Genomic DNA, 12,580 nt, shown 5'->3' on the forward strand with positions numbered 1-12,580 from the left:
TCACTCAAACTTATGGGATTAACTACCAGGGGAGTTTTGCTCCAGTTTCTAAGATGAACACAATTCATGTTATCTTAGCTTGTGCCACCAACTTAGATTGGGATCTCTAGTAGCTAGATGTGAAGAATGCCTTCTTTCATTGGGGAACTTGAGGAGGAAGTGTATATGGACATTCCTTTGGGTTCACTCACTCAAAACCCAAGGGAAGGTATGTAAGCTGAAGCGTGCACTGTATGGGTTGAAGTAATCCCCTCGTGCTTGGTTTGAGCGTTTCCATAAGGTTATGGTTGCTACAAGTTACTCTGAAAGCAATACCGGCCACATTATATTCATCAAGAGATCTGGTGGGAAGATTGCTATCCTAATTGTTTATATAGATGATATTGTTGTTACTAGTGATGATCTGGTAGAAATCTCTCGCCTCAAGAGATACTTGAGTGAGGAATTTGAAATCAATAATCTAGGACAACTTCGTTACTTCCTTGGCACTGAAGTTGCCAGATCTTCTCATGGGATCTACTTGACTCAATGGAAGTATGTGCTTAATCTGCTTTTTAAGACAAACATATTGGTGTGTAAGCCGACAGACACTCCTATTAAAGCTAATGGTCAACTGAGTAGAAAGGAAGGTGATCTTATGGATAAAGAGAGATATCAGAGATTAGTGGGGCGTTTGATTATCTCTCTCATACACGCCCTGACATAGCATTTGCCGTCAGTCTAGTTAGTCAGTACATGTATGATCCCTCCTCGACTCACATGGAATTTGTGTTGCGTATTCTCCAGTACTTGAAATCTGCCCTAGGACGTGGCATCCTTTTTTGCCCGCATGATCATCTTAGGGTGGAGGCCTTCGTGGATGCTGATTGGGTAGGTTCTATTGATGACCTCAGGTCTACTACTGGTCATTGCACTTTTGTTAATGGTAACCTTGTTACATGGTGAAGCAAGAAGCAAGCTATGGTAGCCCGTTCAAGTGCCAAAGCAAAGTTGTGTGCTTTGGAATAAGGCATTTGTGAGCTCCTATGACTTTATGGTCTTCTCTCAGATTTGGCTGTCCCTACCACCCTTCCTATGAAGCTCTTTTGTGATAGCAAATCTTTCATCAGCTTTGCTCACAACCCTGTCTAACATGATTGAACCAAGCATGTGGAGATAGATCGACACTTCATCAAAGAGAAGCTAGATATGGGTTTTATCATTGTGCCTTTTTTCCTATTAGTAAATACATCTGGCTAATATATTTACTAATGGTCTTAGTAGTAAGATGTGTCATCCTAGTATCTGCAAGTTGGGCATAGTGATATCCATGCACCAACTTGTGGGGGAGTGTTGTAATTTTGAGTTTTATGGGTTTTAGGGAAAGTGTCAGCTATCTAAGGACCTTAAGGGGTTTAATGGTCTTTGTAATTTTCTAGAACTTTCTCTCTGTTGTTATAAATAAAGAGGACTGGTGTCATATTGGACCCCATCAAACAACTCTGTACTTTCAGTTAGCTGTGCTACCTCTTCTCTAGAATCCATCTATGACTCTAATTTGGAGGAACTTCTTATCTCATTCTAGACTTAAATCGACCAGGTATGATAGTTCTATAATACTTCTACTTTGTGAGTTAGAAAAGTTCTCTTGGTTCAGCTTTAGTTTATCCTAGATTTTGTGTTTCCTTGGATCCTTGGTCTGTAAATCATATCTGAGTTGGTTTTGAGTTGTTATTATTATTGGGTTGTTTGCCTAGGTAAACCAATGTTACATCACCCTCATGCTCGGTAGGAAACGAAGAACAAGCGGTAACTAGCCATACCCACCATACGTGGAAACAGAGCTCTCTGGTGCAAACAATAGTGCATACCACTACCCGTAGCCACCTTATCCACTACTCTGATTCAGACTCCATTCTTCACGAGTGCCAGAAAAGCAAAATATTTGGTCAAAATCCTCCAAGCTAGACCTATTGCCCTAAATGCCATCCATTCCAATATTGGGAACGGCTCCTCCACCTCCTTTTGGCCTGACAGCTGGCACCTAGACAATATCCTTTTCCTGAAAATGGGTCCTCGAATGTCTACTTCTTGGAGATCCCCAAGGATTCCCTTGTCTCCTCCATTATCTCCAATGGTTCCTGGTCTATTCCCCCCTCTTCCTACTCTCTTTCTACCATCTGGTCCTCTCTCGCTTCCCTGCCTCCTTATGGTGGTAGAAACCACATCATTTGGTCCCCTTCTTCCTTAGGTTGCTTTTCCTATTCTTTTGGTTGGCACCTAGTTTGTTCCCATGCCCCTTCTTCCCTTGGGATAAAGTCGTTTGGTTCAAATCTCACATCCCTTGCCATAGCTTTACCATTTGGAGATCTCTCTCCAATTATCTTCCCACCCATTCCTTTCTCATTTACCACCATATCCCTGTCCCCTTGCCTATTTCGTGTGCTGGAATGGTACATAAGACATCAATCATCTCTTTTTTTATTCCCCTTTTTCTTCATCCATTTGGAAGCGTGTCCTTGCGAAAATGCTGGCCTGCTAGAAGAACACCCCTCCCTCTTGCGATAGAATGGATATGGGTTAACATGACCTTTGCTAGAAACTCTTTCTGTGACACCGCTAGAAATCTCGCGTTTTGTGCTGTCATCAACCATATTTGGTTGGAGCGTAATCTTCGTAGATGGACTTCCAACTCTAAATCTTTTGATAAGATGTGGAATGCCATCTACTTTGACGTCTCCTTCAAGCTTACTTGAGTCACTAGTCGCTATGTTTTGGACTCCCCTAGGAACCAACTTATTATTGCTTCCTGAGGTTTACCTTTATCTCTTTTGTCTCCCCACCCCCCCTAGGGGTGTAGCCTCTTCTGGTTGTGCTTTTCTCCCTTTGGAGCCATGATTTTCTCCTTTGGGGCCTTGTATATTCCCCCCCCCCCCCTTTTTTCTCCCTTGTTATTATATTTCTTATTCACCCTTAAAAACAAAATAAAAGTGGATGTTCAAAAGTATTCCACAAAGGCTTGATCCAGCAAGAAAAAGATTGAAGCAAATTGGCCAAAAATCCGGATTTTTGGGAGTTTCCAAATCTTTCGGTTGAAAGTCTTCTGCTCGAAATTATGACTACATTAGTTGAAATGAAGACTTTATACAAGGTTTTGTAATGTTTCGGAAAACATGACCAAAACTTTTCAGCATTTCGGTCCATTTGCCAAAATGATTTGCCGAAGCAGTTTCATCCCTTCAAGTCGCATGCTATTTCGTTTCAGCCAACATCAAAGACAAAACAGTTAATTGAAATTTTGAACTGGGTTTCTGTTGGAGGATGGCACTAGCATTTCCCTACTGTATAATATCTTTTACAATGCGGACCTTGCTGGAGGGATTGTGAGGGAGAGTTCCTGCAAGCCAATACATATTTTCTCAATGGAAGCAAGTTTTTCTTTGACATGCTTGATGATATGATTTTCGAGTCAGTTATTGAAGAATTAAAATCTTGTTTTTCCATCTTAGCTGAATTTATATGAATTTGAAATCTAACACCTCTCTTAGGATATTAAGGCCCAATTTGATAAAATTATAAGACTTGGAAAGGAATCAATGGAGTAACCCTTTGACACTTCAAATGGATATGATTACGAATATGTGCTTCGTAACTCACAAAGCCTTACTGGAGTTATAGCAGTAATGCAACCACCCTAGTATAATCTGAACTGACAGTTGTAGTTTAATTGTGTGGTTTATCAGTAGAATACTAGGCATAAGAAGCTGTTGTAGCAACAGTTTGGTGGAAATATAGGAAGGAACCAAACCTACCAAAATTCTAATTGAATGAAACTTTGTGTGCGATTGCTCAAATTTTTCATTGTTGGTAAGGCTGTATGGAGACAGTAGAGGTTTTGATTTAAGAAGTGATAATCAAACAAAAGAGGGCCTTCAGTAAAGCTTGCTTTTGACTTTTGAGCACTTGATTTCAGTTATTCTAGCTTCTAGGTCCTCCCAATCTTGAAGGGTGAGTTTTCTGCCCTAATGGACCGGTTTTCTGTAAGTGTACTCGGGCACATGAGCTTGACTATTTAACTGCTCTCATATCTCTGTCCTGATTCAAGCATTGAGAGTGAGGTCATAGTCCATATTGGAAGGATTAGGGTGCTAAGATAAGTAGGCATATAGATGTAGTGTGAACTAATTGACAGGCTTTTATTTTTCTGCCTTCCCCTTCCCCCACCCCCCCTTTTTTTCTCTGTCTCCCTCTCTCCCCTTTGGGTCTCTTGTATTTTCTTTCTTCGGCTTTAATCAATTATTTATTCATCCAAATACTTACAGGCTTTTTCATTTTGCCCTCAAAAGTCGGTTTTTACTTTCTTTATGATTAAATATCTCCATTTTTTGGATAATTTGATCTTTCTTTCACATTATGTTGAAAATTATCTTTGTTTTGTATCCTGGTTATCTATTTGTCATGCAGTTGTATCATTTTTTATAATTTTTCAACCATGGAAATATTGCATGATATCAACCACCCTATTCTCCATGGATTATCTATTTTTCTTTGCTCTAATTATTTGTCATTATATCAGATATGAAATATTCCAACTCATGGTTAATCTTTATACTGAGAGGTTTATTCAGTTTCTTAGATTACTCAGCGACAGGGCAAATGAGCTAACAAATATAGAAATTTTAAAGGTATTTTTATCTATTTCATATTATGTTACTCAGCGAAATGCAAATGATTTAACAAAATGGAGAAATTTTAAGGGTATGTCCTTCTAGATTGCATATTATGTCCATCCTCTTTTATATTGGCCTCTTATGAAATGATATATTTCCACTTAAAAGTTAGTCGAAAGCTATATTTACACTTTTAATGTTAAAAAATTTTTACTTTATGCATTTTTTATACAATGGTTCATCAGCCACATTGTCACTTCTGTGCATGAACACACCAACCTAAATTAGCATGGCAACTTCTGAAGACTATATTGACCATTAATTCTTTAGTATCGACTCGATCTTCTGTTTTTGGGTTACTTAAGCTGTTTAGGTCAATTTGAGGTGGAGTGTTAAGGATAGGATAAGAATGCCACATTGTGTACTACCTAACCTTGTATTTCGATGACACTTACCAAGAAGCGAACTCCCAACCTACTTGTTTGATAACATTTTACAACTACCTTCCATGGCCTAAACCACCATGTCCTCCCCCCCCCCTCGGCTGCTTCCGCTGCCGTTGGACCTCCCTGCTTCCCCCCTTGACTCTCCCCTCAATCCTCAACCTTCTTCCCTTCCGCCGGTTGTTGCCTTATCTCCTTCCTCTTTGTTGCCTTCTAACCAGCCACCTTCCCCTACTTCTCCCCCCTACTCCTCCCCCCGCCCAGAATGAAACCTAGGCCTCCATTGCAGAACTTCCTCCCCCCCCCCCCGAGCCAGCCTTTTGCTGGCTTTTGTTTCTCCCACTGTTATTGATGACAAAAAGGTCGATTTTGTCCCTCGGGTCTTCTAGAACCAGACATCTCCAGATGGAAGCTATGTATCATTGGCCATTTTATGGGTAGCAGACACCCATTCGGTATTGTTCAAGCCTCCCTTTCGAAGCAATGGCGTCTCCAAGGCCAGTTGAAACTCTTCATGATCAACAATGGAATATTTGTTTTCAACTTCACCACCGAAGCTGATATGATCCGTGCACTTGACGAAGGCTCCTAGCCAGTGGGTAACAAGGCAATCTTCATTAGAAAATGGTGACCCCTTTACTAATCTCAGCAAAGTAGACTTCAAGAATGCTCCAATATTCCTACTATTAACAACAGATAGGATCTTAGCATACAATCATTGAATCACGAAATTAAACTATAAGGGTCGATGCATACCGTTCACCATCGACTGTGAAGAATTTTCCGCCATTATACTCTTCCCGTATTTTTATTCCTGTGATCCCAATCACGAACACAATGGATCCTCTAGGTTTCTCCCACTAGCTCCCCTTAATGCTCTCTTGGTGATGGAGCCAATAATGAGATTGACATTAGGGTTGGAGGAGGACCTAGAGTCCTATTTAAAGTTTTTGTACCCTCCCATCAAGGTGTACCAAATAGAGTAGGATTCTTTTCCCTAATTAGACAAGGAGTGGGTTTCCTATTTAAATCCAATTCTATGAGATTAGTATCGGTCAATTACCTAATTGGTATATGGGATAATAATAAAGAATATTCTAGAGAACATTCTTACAATCTCCCACTTGAATCATATGACCACATAATAATAATCTCAAACATAATTTGGATTCTAACATTATGCTACAGTATTTGAAAGTAAACCCATCAACTTTATGTCATCACAATCATAATACCATATTTGAACAAAACTACCCCCATTTTACCTCTGCATTACTGGGGGGAGAAAGGGCTTAGTATCATTGGGTCCGTCATCGGAAAACCCTTGTTCTTTGATCATCATACAAAGATTATGGATAGACTCGGGTTCGCTCAAATTTGTGTTGATATCCTAGAAGACGAGCCGCCTCCTTCCACAATCACAATTGTTGAAGAGAATGACTTCTCCTTTGTCCAGCCGGTTCATTACGATTGGCTGCCTCCCAATTGTACCTGTTGCAAATCGTTTGGAAACTATACCAAGGTCTGCTCTCCCACCCCGGTGATCCCTCTTGATCCCTCTATGGAGACTACTCAGACTATAGCCAACATCGATCCTACCTACGGCCATCGAAAAAAAAAAGAAAAGACAACGCCGAAGACGCAGTCGCAGCCAGATGTCTCTTCCTGACACTGAGAAGGCCCCGACTCCCGTTAGGTTGCCGCTGCTTGACCCAGTGGTCCTTCCTCCCTAGAATAGCGGTCCAAACATATTTTCAGCTCTATACTCATTGGAGGCCTCTTCTTCTGACAGTGAAGATATCCCTGACAATGTATGGCTTCCATCTCAACCCTTGGCTTTGGATCTGGTTCTACTAGCTCTAGGTGTGACTCGTCCCTCCTGGTTGTCATTGATCCCTTGATCGCTGGTGCTCCTGAGGAAAACTACACTGTTCCTAATCGTTTAATCACCCTCTACAGATCTTCCCTCTGCTCATGGTTATCCTTCCACCGATACTCAGCATCCCTTTTCCTCTGTCCCTTATAACCTTGCGTGTTAGCCCTTGGTCATTGACACATTTCCCTCCATCACCCTTGTTGGGCCATCCTTCGATGACTCCTTGGGGCTACTTGCTTCATATTCTAGCACTACCCTTGCTGGGCCGTGCGCTCAAGCCCATCTGGTCCATCCTTTGCCTCTTGATCCAGCCAATTCCTCCTCTATCAACCATCCTCCTGCCTTAGCCTAACACAACTCTTCATCGCTGGCCCATCCTCTCTCCTCAACCCATAGTCCGATTCAACCTCCCATAGCCCATTCCAACCTTCCAAACCACCTCTCCCCGACCCACTCCATTTCAACCCTACCCTTTTCAACTACACCCGACCAGCCAACCTCTTCTCCTTTGCCCGCCTGCCCATTGGTAAGGGTGTCAATTGGGAACTGAAATCGAATACCGAAACCGATATTGAGCCGAATTAACCAAGCCAAACTGAACCGAACCGAATTGATTCAATTTAAGTATGTGAGTATACTCCACGGTTCGGTTCAGTTCAGTTTCAGGTGTAAGAAACGTCAGTTCGGACCAAAACCGAACCGAATTGTCTTAAAACCAAAAAAAGGAAAAAACCCTAGTATAGTAGTATTGTTAAGACTCAAGTGGGATTTTTTTAATATTCAATTTTGAAAATTCAAGTGTTTTTTGCAAGCTCTTTTTTTTTTTTTTAGGTGGTAAGTGTTTTTTCACAATTTATCATCACATATTTACATACTAAGACAATTTTGGAGTTAGCAATGGCCATAAGGTCCATAACTTGAGCCCATTATGGCCTTTGGTCTATGACAGTCATGGTTCAAAAGTGGAACCGTTTTCATAACCGAATTAAAATCGAAGTACAAAACTGAATTGAATCGGCTTGAGTATCTAAATATGGAACCGAGTCGGTTCTTAGTTCGGTTATGGTCCACCTTACTATTATTTGGAACAGAACCAAATCGAACCGAATAACCGGAATCAAAACAATTGACACCCTTACCCATTGGTTCCTATTCTTGATCCAAATTGTACCCTCACTGGATTGCAAGCTTCCCTTGTCTTGGTGATCGTGAGGCTCCTACTCAAAGAGATACCCTCATTCCTTAGCATGCGCATGTTCCGGTTCTGCGAGTTCCCCTTGCCTCTGATGCTGAACCTGTCTGCGACTCGAACATACTCCTTGCCTCTGTCAAGGCCCTTGAATCTGTTCAAGCTATTGGCCTGTCTCGGCGAGCTTCCCTCGCTCCCCAGCTTGTCGACCAAGAATCCGTTATCCAAGCTGGTCTCACTTTTCATCTGCCTTACACCATTACCGTCGCTAGCCACCCTAGGCTTCTGGTCTCCGCTCAGTATGAAGAGATGCATCGTGACGCGAGATCCCCTCTATCTACTGCTGATGGCCAACACACTATTATAATCGCCCATTTGGCTATGCGAGCTCTTCTCGCTACTTGTGTTGCCTCCGGTCCTCTTCTTAGATGCTTCGAAGACATCAGTTGCGGTTCTGATTTCATTGATAGACACACCCCTCCTCTACCCATCACCAACATCAACACATGAGCCAACCTAGCTCCCAAGACACGCTCTCCTATTGCCTCCGCCAGCCGTCTCCCTTCCCCTTATCCCAGCTCGCTTCTCACCCATCACCAGAAAGCCCCCCTGAATTATACTAAACCGAAGTGTCCTCCCAGGAACCTAAAACTGCCCTCTTCCACTAAGGCCAGTCTGAAACCTATGGCCACTCCTGATCCTTTGGTCCAACCCCCTAACCAGAAGTCCACCACTACTAAACCTTCCCCCATTCGAGAATATCACCACCGCAAAAGCAGCTCTTCTACTGCTGGCCAATGACGAGGAGCTGCCAAACCCAACCCAACCCCCTCTCCTTCACAATGACCCCATGGTCAATTTGGAATGTCCGAGGTCTAAACTCCTCGGCAAAGCATGTCTCAATCCGATCCCTTATTAAATCCTCCCATACCCCCCTCTGTTATCTTCTGGAAACAAGAGTCCTTGAGCCCAATGCTTCCCGTATCGTCTCCTCAGTCGCTCATTCCTGGTCTTTCCTTTCCAATTATGCCAATTGCCCCAATGGTCGAATCTGGATTCCTTAGAACCCCCTTCTCCTTAATATCTCTTCCTTTGGTGCCACCCCCCAACATATCCATCTCTTCGTCTCTGATCCCTCGGGGGCCAACCGATGCTTCCTCACCGTTATTTATGCTCTTAATCGGGCATCTGAGAGGCTCTCCCTATGGAATGATCCATCTCCCCGTCTATTGACTCCTCTCCTTGGGCTCTAGCTGGAGACTTCAATGTCGACAGGTATGGGCATAAAAAAGTTGGAGGCAACTCTATTGATCTTCCCTCTATTGAGGCTTTTAATGAGTGTCTGGATGATATTGGCATGAATGACCTCCGGTGGTTGGTGCTATACTGATCTGGAACAATCGCCGGAGTGGCACTGACCGTGTTGTTTGCAAGCTTGACAGGGTCCATATGAATGAATCCTGGCTCAAATCCTTCCCCTCCTCCCATGCCACTTTTAATATGCCCAACATTTCTGATCATTGTCCCATCTCTCTCTGGGTTCTTCCTTCCTCCTCCTTTGTCCCGAAGCCTTTCAAATTCTTTGACTGTGGTCCCTCCATCAGGATTTTCTTCCCCTTGTTTGGGAAGCGTGGAGTATTCCAATGCATGCCTTCTTCTCCCTGCTCATCTCCTTTTTCTAGGAAGCTCAGAAATGTTAATGCTGCACTCAAATCTTGGAACTCTCAATGCTTAGGTAATATTACAGATAGGGTTACCTCTTGGAACTCCAATTTGGAAGCTATTTAGAATAGACTCTAGCTTGACCCTCTTAATTCCTCCCTCGCCGAGGAAGAAAAGTCTCTCTACGTGGAGCTTTCCCTCCTCTCCCAAGAAGAAAGCTTTCTCAAGCAGAAATCCCGTGTCAAGTGGTTGGAGCTCGGTGACTCCAACACTACTGCTTTTTTCCACCGCTTAGTCAAAGTTGGAACAATGCCAACTCCATATCCTCCCTCTTCTCTAGATCTGGCTCCATGCTCCACAAGCTAGAGGAGATCAAATCCAAGGCCTCTTCCTACTTTTCTGAGCTCTTCAATCCCCCGTCTTCCTCCCATCCCATCCTCCCACCCCCTCTCTGATCAATAAATCCGTGCCTGGTCATGCCCTACCAGCCCTCCAATCCATCCCATCTGACGATGAAATCACTGCTGCTGTCCTCTCCCATAAGGCCAACAAAGCCCCTGGGCCTAACGGGTTTAGCATGAGATTCTTCACCTCTTGCTGGGATATCATTAAGGATGACCTTATTCGGGCAATTCAAAGCTTCTTCCTTAATCCCAGTTAAATCAATGGTGTCAACCATACATTCTTGTGTCTCATCCCTAAGTCTGACGGGGCTTCTTTAATGCAGGACTTTCGGCCCATTTCCTTTGTAACTTGATTTACAAGTTCATTGCCAAAATCCTCTCCCTCCATATCCAAAAGGTTGTTGACTCCCTTATTAGTCAAATTAGTCTACCTTCATCTCTAGGAGGAGCATTGCTGACAATATTATCTTATGCCATGAAGTCGTTCATGGCTTCGAGCGCAAATCTCATGACTTAGCTGCTCTCCTTAAAATTGATATCTATAAAACCATCGCTGGGACTTCTTTTGCAGCACCCTTCTCTAAATGTCCTTCCCGCCAAATTTTGTCCATTAGATATTTGCTTGCATATTCACCCCCCGATTCTCTGTGCTTGTCAATGGAAGCCCATCAGGGTTTATTCCCTTTTTCGTTGGAATCCATCAGGACTGCCCTTTATCGCCTTTCCTCTTCTGCCTTAGGTTGGAAGTTCTCTCCATATCAATCCAATCTTCCACGGACCTCCACGTCATCTCCCCCATCCCTAAGTTCTCCCTTACCTCGCTTTCGCTGACGATCTCATGATCTCTAAAGCGGATCCCACTTCCATCTCATCCATCATGTCCTCCCTCCGCCTTTTTAAAAGCTCTCGGGTCTCCGCATCAACCTTCTTAAATCCTGTCTTTTCACCTCCGGAATCTTTGAGGCCTTGATTGCCTGTCTCCTCGAGATTATGGGTTTCTCCTTGGGCTCTTTCCCTGTCAAATATCTTGGTCTCCCTCTTATTCCTGCAAGGCTTTCAAGGCATCATTGCACCCCAATCCTTGACTTTTTGCATAAGAGACTGCAACTTTGGAAGGGTAAGTTGTCTTACACGGGTCATTTTGAGCTCTCCAGATTGGTGCTCTAATCTATGTACCTCTACTGGTCTGGAATCTTTGTTCTCCCTTCTCCAACCATTAAAGCCATTGAATCTCTCATCAATTCTTTTCTTTGGAAGGGATCTGATTCCACTAGATTCCTTTGCCCTCCAGCTGGACCTCTGTTTGCCTCCCTAAGGCTGAGGGGGGTTTGGCCTCTAGCGTATTATTTATATGAATAAGGCTGGCATCCTGAAGCTCATATGGAGAATTGTCACCAAAGAGAAATCCATTTGGGTCAAATGGGTATACACCTCCTGAAATCCAACTCGATCTGGTCCACGGTCTCGAGTAAGGATTCCTCCTGGGTCTGGAGAGCCATCCTTAGCCGAAGACCCTTGGCCCTAAAAGCTATATCCTACTTCATTGAGAATGGTACCTCCACTTATGGTTGGATCCCTGGCACTCTTCAGGAGTTCTCCTTCATCTCCTCAGTCCCATAACTATCTACTCCTCTGGTATGGACCGGATGGTTTCGGTCTCCTCCATCCTTCTCAATAAGGGATGGGCCACCTCCCCCCTTCCATGAACATCTGGTCCTCTCTTCTCGTTCTTCCTCATGATCATAGAGAGAGGGAGGACTCCATTATTTGGAATCCTTCTCATACCAAGAGGTTTAGCTTCTCCTCTTCCTAAAACTTTGTTAGGACCAAAGCCCATTCTGTTATTTGGTGTAAAGTCCTCTGGTTCAAAGGCCACATCCCTCGCCATAGCTTCACAGCCTGGCAGGCCCTTACCAACTGCCTTCCTACATAGTCTTTCCTCATCCACCGCCATATCCAGGTCCCGCTCGCCTGCAGCCTCTTCTAGCATGGAACTGAGGATGTGGCCCACCTCTTCTTCTCTTATTCCTTCTCCTCCACTATATGGAAGAAAGTCCTCTCTCGTTATTGGCCAGCTAGTAGAAGAGTTCTCCCTCTTAATAGGGAATGGCTTTGGATTGATATGACCTATCATGGCCCCACCATTTGTGATACCATTGGTAAGCTTGCCTTTTGTGCCACCATTAACCACCTTTGGATGAAGAGAAACCTTCATAGATGGACATCCAACTCCCACTCCTTTGATGAGATTTGGAAAGCCATCTCTTTTGATGTCTCCACCAAAATCACTACCCTCCCGCTACACTCAGATCCCAACTCTATAAGAAACAGACATATTGTTGATTCTTAGAATCTCC

At 43.5% G+C, this 12,580-nt stretch overlaps 1 protein-coding gene across 1 annotated transcript in view; it reads left to right on the forward strand.

Annotated features, from left to right (window-relative positions):
* The window catches only part of LOC122091802 (exocyst complex component SEC6), an 87,182-nt gene that overhangs the window by 18,930 nt on the left and 55,672 nt on the right, over nt 1-12,580 (forward strand). Inside the window, exon 6 of the mRNA XM_042661950.1 lies at nt 4,556-4,664. Coding sequence (XP_042517884.1) covers nt 4,556-4,664 — 109 coding nt within the window. The remainder of the gene's footprint in view (nt 1-4,555; nt 4,665-12,580) is intronic.

This window comes from Macadamia integrifolia, chromosome 10 (assembly GCF_013358625.1).
Source record: "Macadamia integrifolia cultivar HAES 741 chromosome 10, SCU_Mint_v3, whole genome shotgun sequence".
NCBI classification, from domain to species: domain Eukaryota; kingdom Viridiplantae; phylum Streptophyta; class Magnoliopsida; order Proteales; family Proteaceae; genus Macadamia; species Macadamia integrifolia.